This window comes from Trichoderma virens (genome assembly GCF_000170995.1).
Source record: "Trichoderma virens Gv29-8 chromosome Unknown TRIVIscaffold_2, whole genome shotgun sequence".
Classification (NCBI taxonomy): domain Eukaryota; kingdom Fungi; phylum Ascomycota; class Sordariomycetes; order Hypocreales; family Hypocreaceae; genus Trichoderma; species Trichoderma virens.
Genome location: NW_014013747.1, coordinates 229,328 through 256,016, shown reverse-complemented (window position 1 = coordinate 256,016; position 26,689 = coordinate 229,328). Strand labels below are relative to the sequence as shown.

The window sequence follows — 26,689 nt, the reverse complement described above, 5'->3', positions numbered from 1 at the left end:
TGTTGACGAGGGGTCGAGCTAGGTTTTATCCTGTTTTCTGCCAACGAAAAAAAAAAAATCAATAAAAAATGACAGCGAAGTGCGGAATATTGGGTACGTACCTGCGTGCAGGAACCGGGAACGGCTGGCGCTGCCCACAATTTTGGAGAAATTTTGCCTTTGGATGGCATTTTAGTGGCAGCTGGGGGCGGGAGGAGGGAAAACTGGAGCCAATTGGAAGAGCTTGGGCGAATGGGAGAGGCTGGATTTTGATGCAAGAAGCTGCAGCAAAAGAGTGTGTGAGAAGTAGGGAGACAAGGAGAGAGGAGGACAAGATGAGGACGAAGCAGTACTGGTCTCTCTCTCTCTCCCTCTTTTTTTTTTTTTTTTTTTTTTTTTCGTGTTCATGTACCCGGTACCACGATGTTGATATTCTGGATTGATGTACTACCAGATTATAGGTACCCAACAGAGACGGGTATCAAGCGCTCTATCCCCGATGGGTACAGCGTTGTACCCGATGGGAGCTGATCGCCTACAAGCTCCCCCCTGTCGATACTCGCCCGCTACTGCTGCACGTTAGACTTTGCAGCGCATACCTCCAAAAGGCAATGGATGATGCAACATGCGCAAACCACTGCCTCACGTAAGTACTCGTTACCTGTGGACTTCGGCACTGTCGCTCCGTTAATGGCACATGTCGTGCATCCCAACGTAAATGCCGCCTTTGTACGTACAGCATGTAGTACTACTACCTACTACAGGTAGGTACTCTGTGCCTTTGGGCTGCCTCCGGAAAGTGGCCCCTGGCTGTGCTTCTTAGCAGTCCCCGGTTCCAGCGAATCTCTGTCACTCTCACTCATCACTCACTCACACAACTAACTCAACACCTCCGTCCACTCGCCATAAGCTTGAGTCTTTTTCATCTCCCCCCTTTTACAAAAACAAACAAACAGCATAAAAAAAAAACTCATCCTTCCTTTATCATTTTACCCCTCTCACACGACCATTCTACAAATCCGGCCAAAAGAGGCTTTTCCGTCATCGGAAGCCTCCCTCAAGCAGGCGTCATTCACAGTCATTCACTGGCCCAGGCAAAGCACAAAAACCTTTGCGATGCCGCCGCCACACCGCAGGAGTCGGGAAAAGGGAACAAATGACAAACATGACCAACCGCCCCTGACTGATTGGTTCGTTTGCTGAAATCCCCGCAAAGAAGTGAGGTAGTGATGCATTCATGTAAGGGAACTCGCAGCGTTGGTCACCGCTGGTTTGCTCTTGTTTCCTGTTTGCCTTGTGGTGAGGGTGTTTCCCAATACAAGTATGCTCGACGCAGTAATAGCTCCAGGTGCATATGCAGGTTCACGTAATCTATTCCCAGAAGAGTAGATTGCTACTAATATCGGTGTTTGCCATGCCCAAGATGCCTTGAGTTCCGAGACAGTACTCACTCTCCTGCAGTTAAACGCCGGTACTAGCTCTCCCCTTTCTTTCAACCGCCGTCTAGAGTGGTCCTAGTCTCAGGTCGTTAGTTCAGCTTCCTAGCGAGCCGAAAGGACAAGGCCTTTGCCAACTCTAAACGCCAACCTTCTCCACTCTTCAAGAGCTGTTTCCCTCAAGTCTTCCCCAGTTAATCAAGCCCTAGCTTCGCCATCCTCTCCCTCGTAGACCCAGTCTATTACGTTCCGCAGTCAAGTGCTATGACGGAAGCACCAAACGGACAAGGAGAAGGGAGAGAGAAAAAAAAAACATCTCAGTCCCAGCAACTTAGTATCACACAGCAAGTACTCAACACAGCCTCTTTCGCTTACCTCCAGGCTGCAACTCAACCTGTCTCCGTGTGAAAGCGAAGCCCCCTCATTCTAGCCTTGCCCGGAAAATATCTTACAATGTGCTCAGCTCTTTAGTCCAGGAACCCAAAGCTCAGGGGCTCTGGCTCTGATAGAACGAACTAATCACGTCACTCCGCGTCTTGCTTTCTGCCCCCTCTTTCAAGTGCCAATGCTTGATGCTTGCACACCTCAGCACCGGCCCGAAAGTAGTTGGCAGAGACAAGCTCGTGGCGTGTGTGATAATGAGTGGTTTTGCTCTTGCGTTGCTCTGTGATCTCCATGCCATAGGTGAATTGAGTCGGTTGACCCGACTCGGCAAGAAGATGTATCGTATCTGAACGCGTCTGTGCCAACCAAAAAAGCCTCAGCCTGAAAAATGAGCCCTCGGGAGGAGAAAACTTTCTATAACATAATGTACATCTTGTGTCGTAAATACATCCATATCATCACAACGTACCTAGCCATAACCCGTCCAGTGACGCCCTTTTCCCATTGTACCCGGAACCTTTGGTGTGCTGGTATGTGCCCTCTTACTCTTCAGCGCCGTTCACGTTCATCTCATGGACCCTCCATGATCCATCTACCCAGCCTTGCTTTTCTCCCAGGAAGGTTGTACGCTCCTCTCCTCTCTCAATAGCGTCGACAAGGAACTTTTGTGCCACGTCCCTGACCTGTTCCTTTGTCACGTCTAATAGCTGTTCTCTCTTCCTCTGCTTCATTTCATCCGTAATTCCGGACAAAAATCTTGCCATGCCCTCCTGGTTTACCGACTTCGGAGCGTCAACTCCCTGAAAGACTGAGATTTTGGCCTCTTCCAGGTCTCGATCGCTCCATTCCTTCTCCACAGCCCATCGTCCCGCATTGCGCATGATGCTCAATGTATTTTGCGGGTTAGGGTCACGGTAGGAGTAGAATCCAAATAAGCCTTCCAAAGCCTTCGAATAAGCCCCGCCGCCATAGGCACCGCCCTTCTCTCGAATCTCGTGGTGAAGGTGCTTATGTGTCAACAGCTGTGCGAGAATCTGCAGCGGCGCACCTTCGGGTGAGGTGTAAGATGTTGTGGCGACAGAGAGGCCTCCGTAATAGACTTGATATGGCAGAGGGAAGAAAGCCTTGCTATCTCTGGGAAGGGGTGATGGGCTGCTGTGTGCCACTCCTGACACTTCTCGAGACAACCCTCCCGTAAAGCTCTTTAGAGAGTTCAGGTTCTCTTGCACGTTCTCGGTGCCGCACGTAAGGGCAGTGCGCATCTTACCGCTGGTCAGAGCAAACGCCTGGATCTTCTTGAGTTTGCTGATGACATCCTCTAGCTGATCGGATTCCGGCCTGCTCGTCAACGAGGTGACCAGTTTAACCTGTGACAGGCCGGCTACCTGCTGCCGCAGCCAAGCGCTGCGAGTCAGACTCGATTCGGCGTGGCCCATCGCAAACCGATGTCCAGATGACGCGATATCATTGACAACTCCGTCAGCCGAAGCTTGCAGCAGCTGTCGAATGCGCAGGGAAGCCTCCGGGCTGTCAAAGTCGGTCTCTTGAACCAGTTTGCGTAGAATGTCGTACATGACAGGTACGTTCCTATCAAGCGCCATACCGGTGAAAATGATGCCTTCACTGGACTGAGCAAAGTCTGTCGGTGAAGGCGTGGAGTGATAGCCGACAGAAACGCCGCCCGTCTTGAGCTTGATGAGATCCTCGAGCTGTTCCATCGTCATGTCCTTCGTGCCTAGACGCATGATGCTGTCCGTAAACAAAGGAATGAGCTCTCGAAGCTCATCGGGCAAATTTTCCAATGTGTTGATGGCGCGGAAATAAGTCAGACCATTGGTTGGCGCCTCTCGCCATTGGATCGGAATACCATCAGCAATTTCATCTCGCACAATCGTTGGGTCCGTTGATCTTGGAATGTCCTTGACATAGACGGTAGGCAAGCAACTCAGATCCTCGGTAGTGGTCTTGTTTTGCTCCACCAGTAGGTCCTGCTCCTGTTTCTCGAATTGCAGGCGAGCACTCTCCTCGTCTCCAGCCTTGTTCACGGCATCCTGGATTTTGGAAGATAGTCGCGATTGTTCCTCAGCAATCAAGTCGTCGCCAAAGGTGGCTGATGGCGCCATGGTGAAAGTCAAGGTGTTGTCATTGAGTAGGTATTTGTCCATCAGGCCTTCCAAATAACCACCCTCGGCCATCTTGGCCTGGAAAGCAGCAATGGTGTCATTCCAGGCCAAAGAATCAAAGGGATCGCTGCCGTTAAACCACTTCGGCTTCAGTCTGTTGAGCATGGAGTAGCCAAAATTGGACGTCTTGTGCTTAAGGGAAAGCTCGAGCTGGTGAAGTGTGCCATCGATTTTGCCCTGGTCAAAACCTTTGTTCCTCGCTTCCCGCAGAATCTCCTGAATCTTGCCCTTGACCTTGGGAACATCGGATTCCTGGACGCCAGTAAGACCAATTGAGAAGATGCCGCGTTTCGCGTAGCTGTCGTAGCCTGCGTTGGGGCTCCAGTCAGCCCCCATACCGGCCTCTATTAAACCCCGATACAACGGCGACCCGTAGCCGTCCATCAAGAGTGTAGAGAGCAATGATACTGAGAACGATTCTACCACATCAGTAGTATCACCAGTGATCCAAGATACCGATGTTTTGTACTGTCGATCCGGAGCGACCAATGGATCCTGTGGGCCATGAAGGGTAACTTCCTTAGGGCCATTCAGCTCGATCGGTAGATGAATAATCTTGTCCTTGGCGATCTTCTCAAAGGCCTGAAGCCTGGTGTCAACTTCCCGCAGGTGATCCGCTAGAGGCATATCTCCGTAGGTAAACAGCTTCGCATTGCTTGGGTGATAGTTTTCTGCGTGGAAATTCTTCAACTGTTCATAGGTTAAATCTGTGATCTTCTGAGGGTCGCCACCGGAGTTATTGATATCGGGGAAGATGTGATCGTGGAATCGAATGTAGTAGAGGTATCCCGCGTCTGACATCTGGCCTTTCATCTCGTTATACACGACCCCCTTGAAGACAAGCTTCTTGCCCTCTGCAGTCTCTGCTGACGGGTTCTCAGGTCCAATTCGCCAGCCTTCCTGTTGAAAGTCGGATTGCTTCAGCAATGGATGAAGTGTTGCGTCGAGGTACACGGACATTAGATTCTTGAAATCCTGCTCGTTGGTGGTTGCAAAGGGATAAAAGGTATGGTCTGAAGCTGTCATCGCATTCATGAAGTTGGACAAGGTCCGGGGCAGCATCTTGAAGAAGGGATCGCGAATAGGATATCTAGGACATTGTCAGCCATCGCTTCCCGCTGGCTGCCAAAAGACATCCTTACTTCTCGCTGCCGCAAAGAGTGGTATGCTCCAGGATGTGGGGGACGCCGGTATCGTCGGGAGGGTTCGTCTTGAAGCCAATAGAGAAGACATTGTTGGTGTCATCGCGCGCAATGTGCAAGTAGTCGGCGCCAGTTTTGTCGTGTTGCAGTTGCAGTGCCGTCAGTTCCAGCTCCGGAACATGCTTTGCTCGGACGAGAGTAAATCCATGGAGCTTGGACCCAGGCTTCGGGTACAAGGCGAGATCCGTCACGGTCTTGCGAGCCGTGTTGGCGGCGTTGCGCAACATGATGATCGATGTCTATAACGGAGGGGAAAAGAAGAAAAGATTCTAATTATACATTGAAGCAGAAGTGAGATGAGGGCTCCAGCAGCTGCACAGGGCCCACGGCTCAACCACGCAATCAAGAAAACGACGGCTGCTAGGACGAGAGGGTGCTGATGCTGATGCTAACGCTGCGAGTCATCGCGGATCTCCTCGGTAGAAATTTCAGAGTTGAAGGCAGCGCTTAGTCAGGCTGCCAGTGATGTCTTCGGCAAGGGCCCCCAAGGCTTCCGGCCACACGGTTGCTAGTGCACTAACAACCCCACCATATTGGCTGCTGACCTAATCCATTGAGGCACTAACAAATTGCAACCTGCACGCCGCATCATCGCACTATTAGAATTCTACGAATTACCACCCACCTGGTCACGCCTCCAACCTACACATGCTTTTCATCGACGGCTGGGGACAAGTCTCAGCACGTCTGGAGCGCAACGACGTCATAACACCCGTCTCGGACCTCAATTCGCGATTCATCGGCATCTCGTAAGCATCAGCATCGTTTATTGCCCAGTAGCCCGGCCAACAGCCTCAGCCGGCGATCCATTTTGACGGCAATTCCGCTTGCTTAGCCGCCCAAGCCGTTGCCCGCCACAGTCTGCAGGCTAGCCGACGTTTAGAACCCGACATCGATTGATTTCAGCGATATAAGGGAATAGGGAGGACCCGGCCGCCTCAAGAGCGCTTCCCGTGTGCCCACGGCTCTCTACCGATGTGATTTGGCCCTTGATGCGACTCGTGCCCTGCCGAAACTCTCCGCCTTGACGATCCTCTCGAGCCATGCCGGCAACCCATGTGGAGACGGCCCTAACGAATGGCCATGAACCACATGTACATTCATCTCCCGTTGCGAATAAGAAGGCCAAAGGAAAGAGGGGAATGGATTCAACCGAAGCGTCGCGCCTGCTCCAGGCCCGTATCTCGCAGCTGGAGCAAGATGCTGCTGGAGAGAAAGACCAAGAGATGGAAATAGGTGCGTGCAGAAACTTTTGCGATGGAAGGAATAGTCATCCCGAGACCACTCGGGCCAGCTATGTCGTTTAGAAACCCCGAGGTGGATTAATGCTCATATACGTAAAACAGAGAGAGAAGTCAAGCGCGCCAATCGAGATCTTTTGCAGCAGGTGTCCAAAATGGACGACATGCAGAAGATTGAACACCTCATGAAGCGCTCCAGCGAACTCCTAGCCGACATGCGACGCCTAGAAAGGGAAAACCAGAAGAACAAGAAACGCGGAGATGCCCTCCAGAAAGAGCGAGACGCCAGTCGTACGGAACTCAGCAAGACGGTGGGACTGAAGGAGAAGCTGGAAAAGCTGTGTCGAGAACTGCAGAGAGACAATAACAAGATGAAGGTTAGCCCAGCAAAACAAGCTATCGACTCTTGGGCGTAACATGGCGCACTGACACTGGGTCCCAGAATGAGAACAAGGAGCTCCAGAGCACGCAGAAGCGAAATAACACGGCCTGGGACGAGAAATTTGCGAGCTTGTTGTCAAAGTTAGAGGGGTATCAAGAGGAAAAGGACACCCCGAAGAAACAAGTCGTGGACATGGAAATGGACGAACTGTAAATTTTCCCGCCCCGCCGCCTCACGGTTGGAGAGTTGTCTCTAGTGTACATTGCCTGACTAACGTGGGGAATTACCAGGTTCCGAGTCCGGTTCAAATCATTCATTGAGCAGTACGAGCTGCGCGAACTTCATTTCCACTCTCTTATGAGGACCAAGGAACTGGAGGTCCAGTATCATCTGTCTCGCCATGATAGGGAGAAGAAGAACGCCGAGGCCGAATCGACGAAAGCGCGTCACTTGCAAGCTCAGGTCCACGCCTTTACCAAGACGGAGACGGAGCTGAGGAATCAGCTCAATGTATACGTGGACAAGTTTAAACAGGTATGCAGCACAGCTTGCATTGGCCCACTAACTACCCAGCACTGACACTCCATCTTATAGGTGGAGGACACACTTAATAACAGTAACGACCTGTTTCTCTCGTTCCGAAAAGAAATGGAGGACATGTCAAAAAAGGGCAAGCGGCTGGAGAAGGAGAATGAGGCGCTTAAGAGACAAAAAGAGGCGACCACAGCTAACATTATCCACATGGCGGAAGAGCGGCAAGATTGGAAGAGGAAAATCGAGGCCGCGGATAAGAAGAACGAGAAGCTCATGAGCATCATCCAACAGATGCAGCAACAGGGGCGGAAAGTTCCACCTGCCGCGGCCAGCGCAGTCGAGGCGTGTTTTCCGGAAACACGTGGAGGCGCAGATGGCGAGGGTGAAGACAGCGAATACTCTGACGAGGAAGGCGAAGAGGAAGGACTTAGTGAGTTCGACGATGATACTGAAGAGGAGCCTCAACCGAGCGAACAGGCCCCCCCAGTGCCATATGGCCCGGAACGCCCGCCTCAGCCAACTACGAATGGACATTAGGAATCGGTTATTCGGGCATTGGCGACGGGCGTACCCCCAGAGGCAATCCAGAAGGAGTTTAAGCTCGGCAGTGTGCCGCCAGACCAGCTGCTCCCTTATCTGTTGGAGCCATTGAAGAACGAGCCATGGCTTCCCGCCCTGCTGAATCTATGCCTAGAGAAATATCTGCCCCGTGGGGTCCCAAGGCCAGATTTTGACAAAGTGCCACGAGATGAGCGTGGACCGCTTTTCTATGAGATTGTCAGACGCTCAAGGGCTCAGGCTCAAGAGATAGCTAAGCAGTGATGCTTGTAGAAGCGTGGCCTCTTGTCTGTCTGGCCTCTAGCGACTCTACAGCAGAGCGGGATGCGATCCGTCCAATGTATTGTTTGTTTGTGTAGTACTAAGCTATATTCCTCGACATTATCAATTGCATCGCTTCTTTTTCGGCGAACCTTTTTTTTTTCCTCCTCTCAGCATCATTTCTGAAACGTGTTGTACTCGTATGAGATGATTCAACAAATAAAAGTACCTAAGCATGAGGCTCTATTCGGGTCGCGTGCCCCAGCTGCTGCTCGTACTGTAAGAGCAGTAATACTTGGACACACGACTTAGTAAAGCAGAAGAGGTGTCGTAATAGATACATTTAACACTGCCCTAATAGAGCCCGAGGTAGCGCGCGGAGTCATGGCTAAGGCCCAAGCAGGTACTGGCTGTTGCTCAGTGGGGATCGCTGCTAAGGGCAGAAGCAGCCGCGGTACCTGTCCAGCCACCTTGAGGTACCGGGGCACGTAACAGTTAGCGGTGCCCTGTAGCTCCGCTTAGGGAAGCTGAAGTCAATGGGACATGACGATCATCAGTATGATGATTTTACATAGGCATTCAACGGCATTGGGGCGCAAGTAAATGGCCAATGGGTAGGGAACCTTTAGTTCTGCGACCTGAATAAACACCTTTGCAAATATCACCAAGCTCGTGCTGTATTACATCAGGTCCAGGTACCTACCTGTAATATTCTGGCGGCGAAGCCAGGGCCTTCCCGGGTAGCATCCGAGCCGCTTCGGGGAATGCATTAGCTCAGCAACGCGCATCGCAACGGTACCTGACACCCTGGCCTCCCCCAGTATTACGTTGTTGCAGGATTCGTCCATCTTCATTCAACCTCTGCAAAACTGTCCAGCTGTTTGATGTCCTGACGACATCAAGATACGGCCATCATGGACTTTCTACAGGTACGTCTACAGGCAGGGCATTAGCCTCGATTGTCATAACTCTGAGCTTCATTCAAATACTTTTCATAACTACTATACCTATCCAACGTCATATAAACACCCAAGCTAACCATGACATTTCTGCTTCCCCCCCGCAGCGCCTGTCGCAATTCCTCGATCGCCCGCTGTTCCCATGGAAGAGACTCGTCCTGGGCTTCTCCGTCGGCCAGTTCGTCTTCGAGTCCCTGCTCACCTTCCGCCAATACCGTGTCCTCCAGCTGCCCAAGCCCCCCGCCGTCCTCGCCAAGGAAGTCAACCAAGAGACGTTTGACAAGTCGCAAGCCTATGGCCGTGCCAAAGCCCAGTTCTCCGTCGCCAGCGGCCTGTGGGGCCAACTCGTCAACTTTGCCTTTATCCAACTCGATGTCATGCCCAAGCTGTGGTCCTGGACCGGCGACCTGCTGCTCAAGTATGCGCCCGCACGCTTCACGGGTGAAATCTCGCACTCGATTGTCTTCGTCTTTGCCTTTATGCTCATCCAGCAGGGGCTGAGCTTGCCGACCCGCGTATACAGCACCTTTGTCCTGGAAGAAAAGTTTGGCTTCAATAAGCAGACGCCCAGCCTCTTCATCTCCGACATGGTCAAGACCAACCTGCTCACTGCCGTCCTGATGCCCCCGATCCTCGCTGGTTTCCTCAAGATCATCCAGAAGACTGGCTCCGGGTTTGTCTTCTACACATGGGTCTTTGTTGCCAGCCTGCAGCTTCTGATGACTACCCTCTACCCCACCTTCATCCAGCCCCTGTTCAATAAGCTCTCCCCCCTCGAGGATGGCGAGCTCAAGACCAAGGTCAATGAATTAGCCGCCCAGTTCAAGTTCCCCCTCCACGAGCTGTATGTCATCGATGGTAGCAAGCGCAGCGCTCACTCCAACGCATTCTTTTACGGCCTTCCATGGAAGAAGCACATTGTCATCTACGATACCCTTTTGGAAAAGTCTGAGCCACAGGAGGTTCTCGCCATCTTGGCTCACGAGCTTGGTCACTGGAAGCTGGGACACACTACAAGCCTCTTTGGTATCTCTCAGGTACGCGCGCTTCGATAACCGCCATAACTTGACCCGAATAGCATCACTAACATAGTCTCCAGGCCCATCTCCTCTACGTCTTCAGCCTGTTCTCCGTCTTCATCAACAACCGCTCCCTCTATGCTTCCTTTGGCTTCCACAACGAGCACCCCATCATCATCGGCTTCCTCCTCTTCTCCGATGCTCTCTCGCCAATGGACACTGTCATCCAGTTCCTCTTGCACATCGTCTCCCGCACCTTCGAGTTCCAGGCTGACAAGTTCGCCAACGACCTGGGTATGCGCACCGAGCTGGCCACATCGCTTATCAAGCTGCATATCCAGAATCTCAGCTCCATGGACGCTGACTGGATGTACGCGAGCTATCACTTCTCCCACCCCCATCTCTCAGAACGCCTCAAGGCCCTGGACTGGAAGGGCGAACAGGCCGTTAGCGAGAAGGAGGACGAGGGTGTCGTCAAAGCCAGTGGCCGCGACGAGTTGTAAGATGTTATAAAAAATTAGGGAGATATGCGTAAAGGTAGAAGTTCAAAGTGAACAATACACCGATGCTTTTTCAAAAGCAAAGTCATGGTTTTCGTAAATGTGCATTCGTACCATCTTGCAGCATGTTTCTAGTTGCCTATGTTACTCTATACGAGCCTATGCTGGAGGTCGGAGAGCCTGCCCTTGGGGCTTTGTGTCCATCTAACCCAGATATCTAGTCCTTGTCCTCATCCTCATCCTCTTCGCTCCCCTCCTCATCATCAAACTCATCTTCATCGTCATCTTCGTCGTCCTCATCCTCATCTTCCTCCTCGTCATCACCAGCATCCAAACCGTAGTCATCGTGAAAGTGACTGAGCTCATGAGTCTGGACCTTGTAGCCCATACCCTTGAATGCAGTTTCGATACCCTAAGCAAAAACAATGATCAGCATGCCTCACACACATAAAACGAGTGAAAACCCAAAGTGGATTGAACAAATACCTCTTGCATTAGTTTGGCGCACGTAATCACGACATTGCTCTTGCCCGGCTCAAAGCAAGGCATGACGAAGTCCTTGAGTGCCTGTCGAATCTCGTCCTCGGTTACTTCTCTAACGCGCTTCAAGATAACCTTGCTCCAATCCTTGGGCAGCCCCTTGAACACGCTCTGGACGAAATTCTGCTGGGCAGCGCTGGGCATGGTGGACTGCTCGTCTGCAAAGGTGACCACAATCTGGCTGATGGTGCCTTCCAGCAGGTGCTTGTCAATTGGCACGTCGCCGTTGGCAATCTTCTGAATGGCATCCCGTGAAGCAATGATGGCCTTGGACGCGTCTGGAGAGCGGTACACTTTGAAGGATATGACTCCGCTTTCAACGTTGCGCGTGAAGAAGGTGCCGTAGGCGTACCCGGCGCCGCGGACAGCATTCCACAGAGGTCCCTCTACTGTCTCGAGGTATCCTACTGCTACCATAAGGGCAGGCACCATAGGATCTGAAAATGAAGAGAGGCCAGGGGCAGTGCTCACGGAGAAAGAGCTGTCAAGAGCTGTCATGGGGATGATCGTGGCACCCACAGAACCGGGAGCCTTTCCTTCCTCGTTCAAAATACTCGATGGCTTTGGAATAGGAGCCATAGACTCATTCTGTGACTTGAGCGCTGTGGAGAGCGAATCCCAAGTAGTGATGGGGTTGGGGAGATTTTGCAAATTCGCCGTGACAAGGACTCTCAAATTTTCAAATGTGAAAAGAGAGTTACGGATCTCATTGAACCACTCCACAACCTGGTCTGGTTTCTTCTTCAAGAGCTTCTTAATACGCTTGAGGTAGACCGCCTTAACAACAACCCGTCTGGCAGCTGTAAGAGTAGACTTTTCCGTGTGAATGGCTGTGTCCACTTCAGCGGCCATGCTGCGCCCATCACGCTTGGATTCTGGGATGTCAGCCAAGGCTTTCATAACAGCTGCCTTGATTCGGACAGGGTCGAAGACGGAGTCGAACATCATAGTACGAAGCCAGTTGACAGCGGCATCATATTTTTCGGGCTCCGCCTGGAACTGAATCATGTATCCTTCTGTGTCACCAAGCTGTCGAGAGCTTCCAATGTCGTAGCCAACACTGTCTCTCTCCAGCTCCATGACGACCTGCTCAAAGTTGATCTTCTGCCCATCCCGTGTGATGTGGGTGTTGAAGAAATTGTCACTAAAGATTGATATCAGGGGCTTCAGGTGAACAGGGACTTTAGATGTGCCAACGTGAAGAGTGATGTGGACGAAGTTTGTAGGTACATCCTCGAACTGAATGAAAAGCGGTAGCTTGCCATCCGAAGCAGCATTGATGAGCTCCTGCGCACGTCCGGGACCCAGGCCAACAGACTTGGCATTGCCGGAGCGAGCAGTATCTGATTCTATGAAGTGAATCGACTCTGTGCCGGGAACAGCCCAGCGATCAATTACCTCAGGTGGGATTGGTGCATCATTTTTGCTCTTGGCTTCTTCGAGTCTTTGTGCGAGCTTTTGCAGCCCATCTGCTCCAAGTTCCTCTTTGCGCTTGGCGATACGAGCTTCATGGTCACTCTTGATCTTGGTGGCCAATTCCAGAGATGGCTTACCCAAGATGGAGATGTGATGAGCATCAGCCATCCACTCTCTCATGAATGCTCGCCATTCTTCATCCGACCATTTTTCAAGAACATCATACTCTGCCAAAGTTTCCAGTTCCTTGAGCGTGGAGCCGTCGCGTTTTCCAAAGAGGTAGTCGGTAATGATGTTGGTAGAGTAGAATGATTCTGACGTCTCAGCATGATACTTGACCTGTCGCTTCTCTCTTCGAATGCACTCTCTCATGTAATCCATGTCCAAGGGCTTTGACACAACATCCTTCAAGACTTCAAAAAGACGCTTCTCTACAAAGGCCAGCTTCTCCGTTGCCACACCGGTGGGCTGCAGCCAAATGAGCGAGTTCGGTCTGGATTCCCACCAGTATGATACAGAGCTTGCTAGTTCCTCCCGTTCAACAAGTGTGTTTTCCAATACGGAGACCGATGAACCACAAAGATACGTAAGAAGAATGTTAAGAGCCGATGTAGCAAGAACATCGGTACAAGGAGGACCGAAAAAGCCAATGAGGATTTCACCAACGGACTCGTCCTCCTCTGGGAACTCTGCTGTCGTGACAATGCTTTCTTTGAGGACGGGCGGCTGAGCTGAGTCTGTCCAGGGCCTTTTGAATGGGGTATCGAGGGCAGGAATATCATCTTTGATACTTTCCTCGAATGCATCTAGGATTTCCAGGAGGTTCTCGTGATCAGCTTCGCCTACAATAACAACGCACAAGTTGCGCGGCTGATACATGTCCCTGTGGAATTGGCGAATGCGCTCAGGGGTAAGAACTCGCAAAGCCTCCGTCATGCCGCCTGTTTCGTACCGAAAACCGACGTTTTCTGGGTATAAAAGCCGGCGGGCCTTCAGATCCATGATTTCGGTGCTGCGATTCTCCACAGCCTGCATTTCCGAGTACACGACACCTGCATCGTTACCCTCGCCATCGATGTGCCAAACTTCGGTGACAATACCGTCGTCGGTAATCGTAGGTAGGATCACATGCTCCAAGTAGACGGGGAGGATCTGGGCAAAACCATCCCAGCCAGCTGTCTCAAGGGTATAGGCTGTGTGATCGGTGGCAGTCCAGGCGTTCGTGCTAGAGTACGCGCGGGAAGACAGCTTGTCCAGAAGGCCTTTCCACTGGTAATTCTTGGAGCCCATGAAGATTAGATGCTCAAGGGTATGTGGGGCTCCAGAATCGTCGAAGATCTCGGTGGCCAGGGTGAAGTAGCCATTGATCTTTGGCCCCTTGCGGTCAGCCACTACGACCTGCATACCACTCCGCTCGGACACATATTGAGTGATTGTGCAGGGCGCGTAATCGGTCTTGAAGGTTTGAACCTTGCGGAAACTGGGCTTTATCTTTTGTGACGGCATCCTGGAGTCTTCCGAGAAAGGGTGCCCCTTCCAGCCAGACCTAAGCAGCACTCAGTCAGCACAACTGAGAGACAGAAAAAAAAAGGCAAGGCACTTGAACAGCCTTGGTAAAGCAGCGAGATCGTACAAGTCCCGTGAGTAAGAAGAGATTGCTGTGAGACAGGCGGAATCCAGTCACTCGATACTGAATTGGTGTGCTGGAGAAGAAGCAAACTGGTGGGATTTGGGTTCATGTTTCGAGGAGGGGGTGTAGTAAGCGAATGGTTTGTCCGCATGGACCACTTAGAGAGTAGTATAGAGAGGACCAACCTCAGCAGGTAGGCTTCCAGGAATGCATGGGCAGATTGGCCATGGTCGCTGATGAATAGAAAGTACAAACCAGCACTGAAGATGGCGACAATGAGCGGCAGTATCTTGTTTGTAAGCCTGGCTGACAGCATCCAACAGAATCTTCCTGCAATGTTGCGTAGAAGCCGAATGATGGCTCCCAGCTCAGGGCTTTGACAAGGAGTGATACGGATGACAAGGCAATCAGGCTGTAGAGGCGTCGGGGAGATTCGAAGGGGGAAAGGAGCAAAGGGCTTTGGGAGCTGTTCTCAGCAGCCTGGAACTCACCAAACACAACGACGCCTTGCTATCGAGAGACAGAGCAAACTGTGCTCTACCCGGCGAAGATGAAATTGCCTGAACAGCGTTTGTTAAGCTACCTGCTCAATCTACCCCGCTGGTAAGCCAACAGGAGGTGGGAAGAGAAGAGAAGAGGCCCTCCGTCTGCTGATCGAAGAGGGGCAACGATTGCTTATGGAATGTCTCTTTGCCTGAAGAGACGAGACCAAAGGCGGAAGGCTGACAGCAATGGGATTTAAATAGTCGATCCCTGTCTAGTCGCTGCTGCAAAGGATTCTCAGCAAAAGAACAATACTAACTGGAAGGTGATGCAGTGTACGTACCCAAATAGTTTGTTCCATTCATGCATCAATGTTGGTGGGGTAGAGCATGTGAAGTAACATGCCGAGCTGCGCCACAGAGTGAGGGGTTTAACCGCCATTAGGCGCGTTGCCCAACCCAACAGGTACGTATAGGCGCCAGCCTCAGCCAGTGTGGCGCACCACATGCCAGCTGAGCTGCAGCGAGACCCGGGTACGTACCGTTTGTGCTAGGCCAATCAAGTTGCCAGTCCCAGAGAGCTCAAATGACAGCAACACCGAAAGATAGGATCGAGTCCTTCTGATTTGCGCAAACCGACGCGCCCTTAGCCCCATCGCACGAATGCCATGTCCGGCGATGCGAGCGAATCCTTTGCTTACCATTGATGGGATTTTCTGAGTCTTATCACCACCTTTCCTAGACCAGGCATATCAAAACGACAGCTATCAAGGGCCACCCGAGGCAACCACAATGGCGGCCGCGACGGAGCCGCAACAGCTTAGCAATGCCGTCCTATCGTTTGCCTTGGAAGGGAGCTTTCCTGATGACGTTTCCGCACTGCCTTCGGTCTCAGAAACTGATCTAGACCCTACAATCGTAGCTCTGGGCAAGGCCAAGGTGGATATCGAGGTACACGAGGCACCACCAGATGTTGCTGCGGCAAGGCTGCATGTGTTAACGCAACCATTTTTAGGCCGAAATTCACACCATAAACGAAGTGACGAAGGATGACATCAGCTCGTGGGTGCAAAACTCAAAGGTTCTGCAGGAGGATATTATCCGATCAAAGACCATTGCCAATGACATCATCCGTCAATCCGAGGCCCCTGATGTGACTGGCGAAGCCATCCAAGATGCGGAGGAAAAAGCCGACTTCCTCAATCGAGAGGTTCAATACAGCCAGCAGATGCACAATGTCCTAAGGCGGATCCAGCATGTCAACCAGCTCCTCATCGAAGTCGAGCAGGCAAGCAGAGAAAGGCGTGTTCTTGACTCACTACGGCTGCTTGAGAGTTCGTATCCCTATTTATTCATTGCTGGCCTGGGCTGACTTTGAGGAAGAATCATGGGCGGCCCTCGACGAGGTGGGCGTCAGCAAGACTACTCGAGTAATGAAGCTCTTGGACCTTCGGGCGTTTGAGCTAAAGTCCGATATACACCAAGTGTTCGACCACGTCTGGAAAACTCTGGTACAAGTCGATACAGACTTGGGAAAGGTTGCAATCTACAATACACGTCAAGGTCAGCATATGCAAATCTCCACCCCCAGCCCTCTCTCCGGTAGACGTGCTGATCTTTGTAGATGAGAAAATGGTCCTGGACGATGCTGTTGTTGGTTTGAAGGCCTATAAAGAGGTTGACGAGAGGATGGAGCAGCTGTGGCATAACTTGGATGCCGCAGTAGTATCACCACGCATGGATGCTACAAGATCAAACATCCCAGGCATCAAAGTAGAAGGAGACGTGCTAGAGCTTGCAGGGTCTGCTGACAACTCCGCGGAAGCCCTATTATCAGATCTCGAACAAATTCTGACATTTATCGCTCACAAATTACCAGCCGATCTACTTCAACCGCTAGCTGGTGTCATGATGGGCGACATTATATCCAAACTTACTAGGGAGTGGCTCAACCCTGCTGTTCCCTCAGGACTCAAGGACCTGGATGAATTTCAGGCTCTAGTTTCAAAAATGAAATCATTTTGTGAAACTCTTCAACACAGTGGATTCACCGGCCTTGAGCAAATACAAGACTGGGCTGGTAAGGCGCCCACAATATGGCTCGAAAAAAGCAGGGAGACGGCGCTCAATAGCGTCCGAGTCAATCTCGCGAGCGGGATTGGGCAATCAAAACGAGTGGAAAAGATTGAGAGGCAAATGGTTTCCATCGCGGAGGGTAAAGAGCTCTCTAGAACCGGTGCTGGAGCCGTTGCAGACACAAACGACTGGGGTGAGGACTGGGGAGAGGCATGGGATGACGAAAAGGCAGGAGATGGGAATGAGCAGGCGCCCCAGACTCATGAACAAATGGAAATCGACAGTAAAGACGACGACGATGCTGCAGGTGCATGGGGGTGGGATGATAATGATGAAGCAAACAACAAGGATACAAAGCCAGAGAGAAAGGAAACTGTTGAAGCTACTAACGAGGATGACGGTGCTGATGCTTGGGGTTGGGGGGATAACGACGATGCGAATCAGGCAGCAGAAGCAAAAGACGCCGCTGAAGCACAAGATGAGGATGATGGCGCTGATGCATGGGGTTGGGGCGATGATGGAGACGCTCCTGAACCAGAGGGCCATGTCGTCCCTGCTCCCGCTGTAGCCCCTGCGCCAGTAGCTCCCAAGACAAAGCCGAACAAAGCTAAAGAAGAGACAAGAGAGTTGGTCTTTAAAGAGACATACAGCATCTCATCAATGCCTGAGCCTGTTCTCGAACTAATATTCTCCATTCTGGAAGACGGAGCAGCGTTGACGAGGGAAGGAGATGAATATAATCTGCTAACAGCAACGGCACCCGGCCTCTTCAGCTTGCCTACATTCATCCTGGCACTGTTTCGAGCAATTTCGCCTCAATATTACTCGTCTGACGCTGGAGGCAACATGTAAGCTTGGCAACCCGACAAGTCTCAAGCCTGAACTCGGACTAACACAGCCATTAGGTTTCTATATAACGACGCCATGTATCTGTCAGAGAAGCTATCTGACTTTTCTTTGGCCTGGAAACAACGCGAGGATCTGACACCTCGAGCACGAAGCATGCTCCGTATCGACAATGATGTTAGGACACTCAAAAGCTTTGCTAACCGCAGTTATTCTAACGAAATGAGTCTTCAAAAGACAATACTGCAAGACCTTATTGGGGGTTCACAGAGCTTGGCACAACAAGACGATAGAGAGGCGTCTATCGAGGCCGGAACAACGCGCATTCGAAGTGTGGCCGCAACGTGGGACCCTATCTTGAGGAGATCCGTCTGGTCTCAGGCTGTCGGGTCTCTTGCAGACGCACTTTCTTCACGGATAATATCAGATGTGTTGGAAATGTCGTCCATTGGCCAGGATGAGGCCTATAGCATCGCCCAGCTCATAGCTTTGGCAACAGAACTTGACGATCTATTCATGCCCAGCAAATTAGCCGGTACAGCACCGGTGCCAGATGAAATGCCCACGACGGCTCAGTATGCGCCCAGCTGGCTGCGCCTCAAGTATCTAGGCGAGGTCCTGCAGAGCAACCTCAACGAAGTCAAGTTCCTGTGGTGTGATAGCGAGCTGAGCTTGTACTTTACGGTGGACGAGGTGATTGATCTGATACACGCCAGCTTTGAGGACAATGCAAGGACAAGAGACACGATTAGGGAGATTAAAGCCAAGGAACCGCTGGCCAGGTGACAGGATGGGCCTATTGGCGTATACAAATGAATACGATGATGACATTCTTTTCTACATGGCGGCCTGAGTGATGTGAATATTCTGGTTTCCTCCCACAGCAGTGGTGTTGCGCTGACAGACTTGGGTCTCGGGTTCTCGCGATGGCTTCTTGAGCCTCTTGCCATCACGATTGAAGCAACGCATAGCATGGGCGGATGGTTTAGTGGTATAATTTTCCCTTAGCATCTTCTGGCCTTTGAAAGACTAGATACTTCCGCATGGGAAAGGTCCGGGGTTCGATTCCCCGTTCGTCCAGCGTTTCTTTTTTTGCGTTTTTGGTGGAGTTTTCAACTACTAGTTAGTTAGTTTACGAGTGTAATTCCATCCATCCACTTCACTTCACTTCACTTCACTTCACTCCACTTCACTTGTTCTACTCGGAAGCCGGATGAGAACTTCTAGATGCTCTGCTTCCTTTTTTCTTCCACACACGCCCCCTTTTTTTCTAATCAATGACTACTTTATTTTATCACACACACTTCTTCTTCTTTTAATCTGGTGGCGTTTTCTTCCCTTTCCTTCTTCCCGTCCCGTAATACAACATTACCTGTACCAAAAAAAAAAAAATTCGCCAAGGGTCGTAGTCTAGAACTATTTTAGATCAAATAGATCGGAGTTCAGCCCTTTAGCGGAAAAAAGGAAAGAAAAAGACAAGAAAAAGAAAAAAAAAAGTACCGAGGGCGACATCCGGGCATGCGGGTTAATTTAAATCGCAATTTCATCGTTCGATAGTTTTTCCCCTTCATGACTCGTTCCTGCAGAGGCGATGGATGTGTGGGAACAGAAAAGAAAGATATTCTTTCTTTTTTTATTTTAATTTCAATTTTGTTTCTTTTTTCTTTCCATCTATTGACGGTAGTTCCGGGGCTTGAAGGTGGGGTGTAAGTAAGTAAGTTGTTTGTTTGCCGTTTGTACGGAGTAACTCCACATGCATCTGGAATAGCATCTATCCGTGTCCCGTCTCTTTTTACTCTATTTCCAAAAAAAAAATAAAAATAAAAATAAAAAGGCAATTACATAGTATCGATTACTTTTGTCTGTATCAGTCATTACTTAGGCATCCAGGCAAGCCAGGGCAAATTTCTGCTGCTTGCAAGGCAAAAATCAAGTGTAATTAGTCCACCAGCTGCCTTGCCCATGCTCACCGCTCCCAGACTTATACTGCCGCCTACTACTTTGTACATAAAATGCAACTCCATGCATCCGTTCATCGCCACCGCATCCCAGGGCCAGAGGGCAAAAAAAAAAAAAAGAAAAAGAAAAACATCGTCCATCTCTTTTTCTCACCCCTTGCATCAGCACAAGCAAGCCCCTGACTCATATCGGCTTTCTCGCTCATGCCTGCTCCGAGTCATTCAGCCATGCCTGTCAGCTCAGCTCTGCTGTTTTATCTCCTCCCCATGTTCACGGGCATAAACAACCCCCCCTTGCCGGTAATCTGCATCCGCCACGTCCGTCACCAGATACGAAAGAATGCGCTGTACAGTTCATAGAGGAGAGCCAAGAAAAAAAGTCCCATGTTGATCACCGTGATCTTCCTGCCGCGGACGGATTCAACGGAAGCGCGGTGGCACTAACACCATCCATCGTGCTCCAAAAAGGGGAGCCGAGAGACAACAAACAACAACAACAACACCACCATCAATTTCCCCGGTCTCCTGCTCATGCAGTAGCGCATGGTCATCAGCCTTGCAACGACACGTCAGCCTTCCAGCTGCCGCTCCAGGGATTAATTAGTACCTGCTAGCAGCACTACCAAGGAAGCAAGGAAGCAAAGGGGAAAAATAAGGCCACAACTCCTGCGGAAATCCTCCGTACGAGTTCCCTTTAGTCCAAGTTCAGAACCTCACTCGGGGGCTAATTAGGCACCATAAGCAGCTTGTCTCAGGAGTAATACATCCGGGCGCCGGACTGCTATTTTTACTGGTACAGCTGATCCTCTGCCTAATACGATGGTCTTGGCTGATGCGTTGGGACATGAGATGTGAGCATCTGCAGCCTTGCTGTGACCTATCACGAGCATATCCACCGCTCTTCTCAGCCAGCAGCTGGGCGAGAGCAGGCAAAACTAGCCTCACTTGAGCCTAGTTTGCGCTCGCGTCGCTCAAAAGTACAGCCCTTGCCTTTTATAGTATGTTTCTGATCTACAATCAAGATTGCTGGTTCCTGGTGCCAGACGGGAAAAGCCGCTGACGGCCTGGACGGGCTATGCAAAAACTTACTTTGTATCCCCAACTCGCGATTCACAATATCCCATCATGCTTGGATGGCAGAGCCGGAGGCCTAGCCAGGCACAACACACACACAAGCCCTTCTTGCCGGGGACCCAGGATACAGGTCAGGGTACGCATGGAGGGCATGCCATTTCCCCAGATTTTCACTTCCGGCCCCCTTGGGACACCCACAAATTGGGCTGGGGCTGGGGGGTAAACACGGCACTGCCTTTTTCTCTGCGCCCGTGTCTGCTTGGGAGTCATTCTTTGTACACGAGCGCGCGCGCATTAGGCAATAGTCCGTGTTTAATGCACACGCCTCCCCCGTCTCAGCTGTATCATGTAGAGTACCAAGTACTTGGTTGTAGCTCATGCCATTTACTTGTACTCGTGCAGCCCACACCACACAACCAAACACCCTTGCTAGCCGGCTGGAAAGGAGGAAGACAGGTTGTACCAAAGGAAGGGGTCAAGAATTGTGAACCATGGGATCAGCAGTGACTCGAGGCCCGAGCTATTGGACAAGTAGTCAGCTAACCAGGGGGGAATGACCAACCGTCGATGATGTTTATCCACGCCTGGATCAGGATGGTGAGGCTGCCGAAGCTGCCGCAGCCCCAACACGAGAGCTTCCCTGCATATTTCACTACTGCCGAAGAGGGCCATTTATCGTCCTGGGCTAGCGGAATGTCTCTCCTTTCGGTCAATTATGTATGATCCAACCCAGCCTCGATCGTGATCCAACCAGGAAGCCGGATCCCGTCGCTGTTCGAAGCGGCATCAGCAGATTATGGCTCCTCCTGGTATGACGTTCCGCACTTGTAGTCAGTAGGAGTGGCAGTAGTGCTCTGGAGATGCTGTTTGTGTTTCAACCACCGAGTGGGTCGGCCGTCAACTTTTCCCCTCTGTGGCACACGGGACGGGACGAGACGAGAACATAAAGTACTCCGTACCTACTTAGGTAGTTAGAGACGGAGCTACCAAGTACTATAGCAGTGCGACCACAACCTCAGGACTTCGTATATCTCGCACAAGTACTCATAACCAAACCAACAAATGTCAGAGGCACCAATAGCAGTCTCGGAGCCAGCTCCGGTCGAGAGGATGTCATCGTATCGGAAAGTACTCCGTACTCGTAGTATTGGCACGGTTCAACGAACAGGGTGCTCCGTACTTACATGACAGCGTTTTGCGTCGTACTCGTCGCATACAGCCGCAATGCGTGCATGCATGGGCAATTTGAAATCGGACCATCCTTTGCAGACTCAGACAAGTGCTCCTGTGTGCGATAGGTCACGCTGCGGGCGCTCTGCTTCTGATCCAACGTTGCTGCCAGCGCCGGATCCCACTTCCCTCTCGTTTGTTTGTTTGTCTTGAGCATATTTTTGCTCATTATACTGCCCATCGCATGCAGAGGGAACGGTCACGCTGCCGGTCGCTGCCACGGCTCACCTAAGCATTCAACATCCCTTCCTGAAGGACCAGTGGAGACAAAGTAACTGGCAGCATCAGTAGGGCGATGGGGGGGCATTTTTATCAGCTCTCCTCTGCTTGTATCGCAAACGAATGCTGTAGACATACGCGTAAGCATCGGCGCGTCAGCTCTCGTCTGCATCAAACGGCCGACGCATGCACATGCAGTCAGCTTGCGAAGCAATCCGTTCACGCCGTGTTTGTGTTGTTGGTAGGCCTAATGGACGGTTCGACCACTTTTCACCTCCCAACGGTAGATTTCTGACAACTCAGCTGTCCCGCCGAGAACCGTACAGTAGCCATTGAGTGCCTTGTGGAGACTGAGATCAGCATCGCTACTTGTACGCGAGCCGCTCATGGGCCCGCACGTCTTCGGTGAAGCCTTTCCGCACGTCTCGCTGCACCGTATGACGCCTTGCGCAGCGGCATATGCCCGTTGGCAGCGGGCAACTCGATGGATGAACCCTGAAACCGGCGAAGAGGAAGCTGCAGCGCCCTCTTTAATCACTGCATCGCTTAACCCCGTGCAGCAAGCAACCCGCTATGCGTGCTGGCAGGAGGTGGCAGCCCATTCTAGGCATCGTCTGCGTCATTGTCCGTGCTGAGTGCTGTACTTGCATAGCCTGTTGTTTGAACGGACTCATTATAGGTATACCCTGACAACCGCTCCGCGCTTATCTAGCACAGAGACCCTTGCTTGGTACATAGAGGCCTTTCTGCCGCTCGGTATCTGGACAGGGTAACAGTAGTCTGCCTCGGTAGGCATGTTAGCTCAATGTTCGCCTCGCTATCATCCAGGCCGGTAAAAAGGGACAGGGAACCCCTCCCCTGAGAATACAAAATGAGTAGTCAGGAGCCAGTTGCGGTCGCCCAGCAGTACATTTCAATAACCAAATTGGCTCTGCATCACGCAAGCGGGCTGTAGCTGCAGGCTTAGTTCAGTCATGACCCTACGTAGCACTGCTGAAGGGAGTGAGAAATGACGAGTCGCTGTTTGTGGGCAAAAACGTGGTGGCGGAGGCTGGGCCTTTGACAAAGAGATGGCTCAAGGTAGCAGAGGACCGTGCCGTAGTCGACACCTTCCAGCCGCCCATCCCAACCGTACCGCGATGCATAGTTTTGGCGCCGTTCGCCACTATCGATGCCCAAAGCGCATCCGCGGGCCATGGTGCCTCTTTGGACATAGCGATCCTTCAGCCCTCGTTTTGCTGCGCCGTGATCAAGGTTCGGCACGACTTGCCCTTTGGGAACCGGCCTGCAGCTGCTGGTACGATGCACTGCACTGCACTGCACTGCACTGCATTGAACCCGCGTCACATACAAGTGCGAGCACGTAGAAAGGACCCCGTGCCGCACCGTGACGCCGCGTCTGCTCATTCGAATGCACCCACGGCTACAGAACGGGTTCCAGCGCGTACAAGCAGGAAGCATCAATGTACTCGTACTCGTAGATGGCGTGGGTCTTTCCAGCGGTAGCTATACGTTGCGGTGACCCTGACTCTGAACGGCATGCCGCCTTCACCGAAACCCCTGTCTGCCCCAGCAGCATGGGCAGCAGCCAAGCACAAGGCTGAGAGGCGATACGTCTCGTGCATGTACTTTTTCCTCTGCCAAAGTGTCGGCACGTAATATTTTGAATCCACAAGAAAGGGGCTGTTGGGTCGTTTGCTTGAGGATCGCGGACGAACCGCTGTGATTTAGATGCCGTGTTTCGCCGATGGTTGGGGGTAGCATTTGTAGCTAATGCCCTCATTCCCAACTCCATCCGCAGCCGCAAACGATATCAGACTATTTTCCCAATGCCTCGTACGGAGTACCCGTAGCTCCAGTGCGAAGTAGCGCAACCCATTTCGCGGATGAACTGCCCCGTCAACCTGGACCAAGATGCCTGGCGATTGCCGGAGACGAGGGTCCCGTAGTCCCAGCTCGCATCACCAGGATCTCTCCCCTGCTGGGCGGTAGCGGGTGCTGAGGGAGAATCGGCGTGCTCCTATCAGCATCTAGGGGTACAAAGTACAAAGAACCATGGAGCTGGTAACACTCCATACAAGTACTCCATAGGTGCCAAAGCCTAGACTCTCCCGGGGTCTCAAACATTGCCTCGTTTCAAAGCACTAGTTAGTGTTCTTCGTTATGCCAGCTGAGCCGTTTGCAATCGCTGTGCGGCCCCCGTGAGAAATAGGTCGCGTGATAGGTGATGATGGCGCCATAGATGGCAGTCCATTATTTGTGAATTTCGGAATATTATGTGCTCCCTGGGCAGCTACATTCACTGTAGCAGGCAGTCCCTTCGTCTCCCCTCCGTATCCTGTGATGCTGTAAGACATGCAAGTAGCGTTCTGCACGGAGTGCTCCGCAAGAGATGGGACTTGCGTGATCAATAGTAACCAAACGAAAAAAAAAAAAAAAAAAAAAAAAAAGTCCTCATGCATGCAACAGGCCAGCCAGCCACGGAGTGTTCTTGCAGGAGCAAAAGGCAGCCGCTTGCAGGTCAGCCTCACACTCAGACACAGTCCACCGCCAGCGAAAGGAGGGTATGACGCGCCAATAGCATCATGTATAATGGCGAAGCTGTTGCTGCTGCCGCTGCCGCTGCTGCATGTCGAGAGACGGCCCGGACGTGCGTCAGTCAAAGCGCAGGCCTATGGGCGTTGGTTGGCTACCAGCTGACGGCAGGTCTGTTGTCGACAATGCGACGGAGCGAACTCGACTTGTAAAGAAAAAAGATGATTTGTGAGTCGAGGGGAAATACCAAGCGTCGTTGGTACATGCTGCTGAGCTGAAAGGAGGTTAAGTTCCTCTCAGCCCTGCAACGGCAAAACGCTGCCTGACACCAGGTTGCCAGATCTGGCAGCCGGACAAACAGGAGGATGAGAGGCAGCAGACAAACCAAACCCAGAGGTTCTTGGTGCGCTCACCTGCTTACTCTCACTGCATATTATCTGGTCAGAAGATCGAGATGCAGCGCCCCAGAAACGCGGTTAGGGCGCCAGGATCGTGGTGGTCGCGGCCGCGGTGGTGCTGCTAAGCTTCTCAGATGCTGGTAGAAGCCAAAAATGGAGCCAAAATAGCATCGTCACATTCTTCCCCTCGGCCTGCCCAAAGGGAAAAATAGCTCAGTGCGCAAGGCCTTACGCATCTGGTCATACACATGCCTCATGCCCATCGCCCATGCCATGCCATGCCCTACCGGAGAGCGAGGATCCTCTTTGCCAGGCACCCAAGACACATGGGGACAGGTAGCGCATCCTCCAGGCCGTTCCTCTCTAGTGCTGCGTACAGCTTCAGTAAATAGAAATGGAGATATATGGCGACTGATGGAAGAGGCAATACATCAGCCAAGGCGCAACTCGGGTAAGCCCACCCACTCCAGCCGCCAATGGCAAAAGAGAAGTATTCTAGAAACCAGTCTCCAGCTGGCTGGCATACCCTCCATCAGCCCCTTCTTGCCGCTGTCCCCCTTCTTCCCCACGGCCTGCTTTGATCGCCAGTAGAGCCGGAGAGGAGAAGGGAAGAGGCAATCCGTTGCGTCCCCCTCCCACTCCAAGGCTCTCGCCGAGCGGAGATGGATGGCCGTGACTGGCTGTCAATGGTGACACGAAGCGGCAGTGGCGTGCGGAGATTGTGTGGTGTGCGTGCGAGCCCATGCATGGCTGGGCTGCATCATGCTCGTCCTAATGCTGGCCGTGTGGAGAAAACCAGCAAAGGCGAAAATGCCCTGCCAACCAGACAGCAGGTCAGGCTCACGGCCTCTAATGTAGGCAGCATGTACGAGTAGGATTCAGAGGGGTTCACCTTCATCAACTGACTTGACCTGGCAGAAGTGCGCGTCCCCCACCGTACATTCATGAACACCTCGTACCAAGATTTGATTCCTCTGGTGCTGTCGTGGCAGCCGTTCGTGCGCTCTTAGCACAGCCAATTCGTCATTCAGCAGCCCATTCCCTGCATATCAGCCAAGCTGGTCAATAGATGCATATGTTGCCCGACCTCAGAGGCGTCACTATGCCCTCATCATGGCTCGTGCCATCATAATTCACACCACCACCCCTCGGCGAATCGACTCGGCTATACCTACTTTATCTTCCATCCCCTTTGGCATCTACAAATTCGCAAGTATATGCGCAACGTAGGTACTTTAGGACTGGTAGAGCTGGTATAGGTAGATTGTTGCATCCCACCCTCTGCCGGCTGCACTCGGCATGACTTCTCCCGTGCATTTGTCCGGGAAAAGGGAGTTTGGTTGGCAGGGCCACCCTCTTGGCACAGTTGCAAATTGTACCAACTACCTGGGAACCCGACCAGACGGAACTTATGTTGCTGGAGAAGCAACTGGAAACAAGACGGCCTTTCCATCAGTCCCGGATACCCTGTCCGCGCGCGCGCTGCTCCCGGGGCAGAACAAACTCGTGCCCTGCTGTTGTATCACTTTGCTCCGCCCATGCCCCGAGATGATTGTGATCGAGCTCGCCTTATCTTTCTGAGTTTGTACCCAATAGTTGCCACTCCTGCGGCATGCTTGCGGAAAGAGAAGCCAGAATGGTAGCGAA

The 26,689-nt window shown here is 51.9% G+C and overlaps 6 protein-coding genes across 6 annotated transcripts; 4 read left to right on the top strand and 2 right to left on the bottom strand.

The window, feature by feature from the left end:
• Window positions 1–68: 68 nt before the first annotated feature.
• On the top strand, window positions 69–747 carry TRIVIDRAFT_197407 (uncharacterized protein; the record flags this gene model as incomplete). The annotated part of the gene is made up of 3 exons (XM_014104725.1): window positions 69–278; window positions 441–625; window positions 744–747. The coding sequence occupies 3 exons, from the start codon at window positions 69–71 to the stop codon at window positions 745–747; spliced, it is 399 nt and encodes a 132-aa protein (XP_013960200.1).
• A 1,594-nt stretch (window positions 748–2,341) lies between these two features.
• On the bottom strand, window positions 2,342–5,411 carry TRIVIDRAFT_36229 (uncharacterized protein; the record flags this gene model as incomplete). Its single annotated transcript, XM_014104724.1, has 2 exons — window positions 2,342–5,072; window positions 5,125–5,411. 2 exons carry the CDS (start codon window positions 5,409–5,411, stop codon window positions 2,342–2,344), a joined length of 3,018 nt encoding a protein of 1,005 aa, XP_013960199.1.
• Window positions 5,412–6,227: 816 nt separating this feature from the next.
• TRIVIDRAFT_141803 (uncharacterized protein) lies at window positions 6,228–7,878 on the top strand (the record flags this gene model as incomplete). Its single annotated transcript, XM_014105443.1, has 5 exons — window positions 6,228–6,420; window positions 6,531–6,802; window positions 6,868–7,016; window positions 7,098–7,341; window positions 7,402–7,878. The coding sequence occupies 5 exons, from the start codon at window positions 6,228–6,230 to the stop codon at window positions 7,876–7,878; spliced, it is 1,335 nt and encodes a 444-aa protein (XP_013960918.1).
• A 1,148-nt stretch (window positions 7,879–9,026) lies between these two features.
• TRIVIDRAFT_111011 (metallopeptidase M48) lies at window positions 9,027–10,725 on the top strand (the record flags this gene model as incomplete). Its single annotated transcript, XM_014105442.1, has 3 exons — window positions 9,027–9,089; window positions 9,227–10,156; window positions 10,219–10,725. The coding sequence occupies 3 exons, from the start codon at window positions 9,075–9,077 to the stop codon at window positions 10,639–10,641; spliced, it is 1,368 nt and encodes a 455-aa protein (XP_013960917.1).
• An 8-nt stretch (window positions 10,726–10,733) lies between these two features.
• On the bottom strand, window positions 10,734–14,973 carry TRIVIDRAFT_73420 (uncharacterized protein; the record flags this gene model as incomplete). The annotated part of the gene is made up of 3 exons (XM_014104723.1): window positions 10,734–11,050; window positions 11,125–14,140; window positions 14,716–14,973. The coding sequence occupies 2 exons, from the start codon at window positions 14,098–14,100 to the stop codon at window positions 10,856–10,858; spliced, it is 3,171 nt and encodes a 1,056-aa protein (XP_013960198.1).
• Window positions 14,974–15,498: 525 nt separating this feature from the next.
• TRIVIDRAFT_211539 (uncharacterized protein) lies at window positions 15,499–18,414 on the top strand (the record flags this gene model as incomplete). The annotated part of the gene is made up of 6 exons (XM_014104722.1): window positions 15,499–15,657; window positions 15,722–16,040; window positions 16,090–16,269; window positions 16,331–17,065; window positions 17,165–17,630; window positions 17,688–18,414. The coding sequence occupies 6 exons, from the start codon at window positions 15,499–15,501 to the stop codon at window positions 18,412–18,414; spliced, it is 2,586 nt and encodes an 861-aa protein (XP_013960197.1).
• Window positions 18,415–26,689: the final 8,275 nt, after the last annotated feature.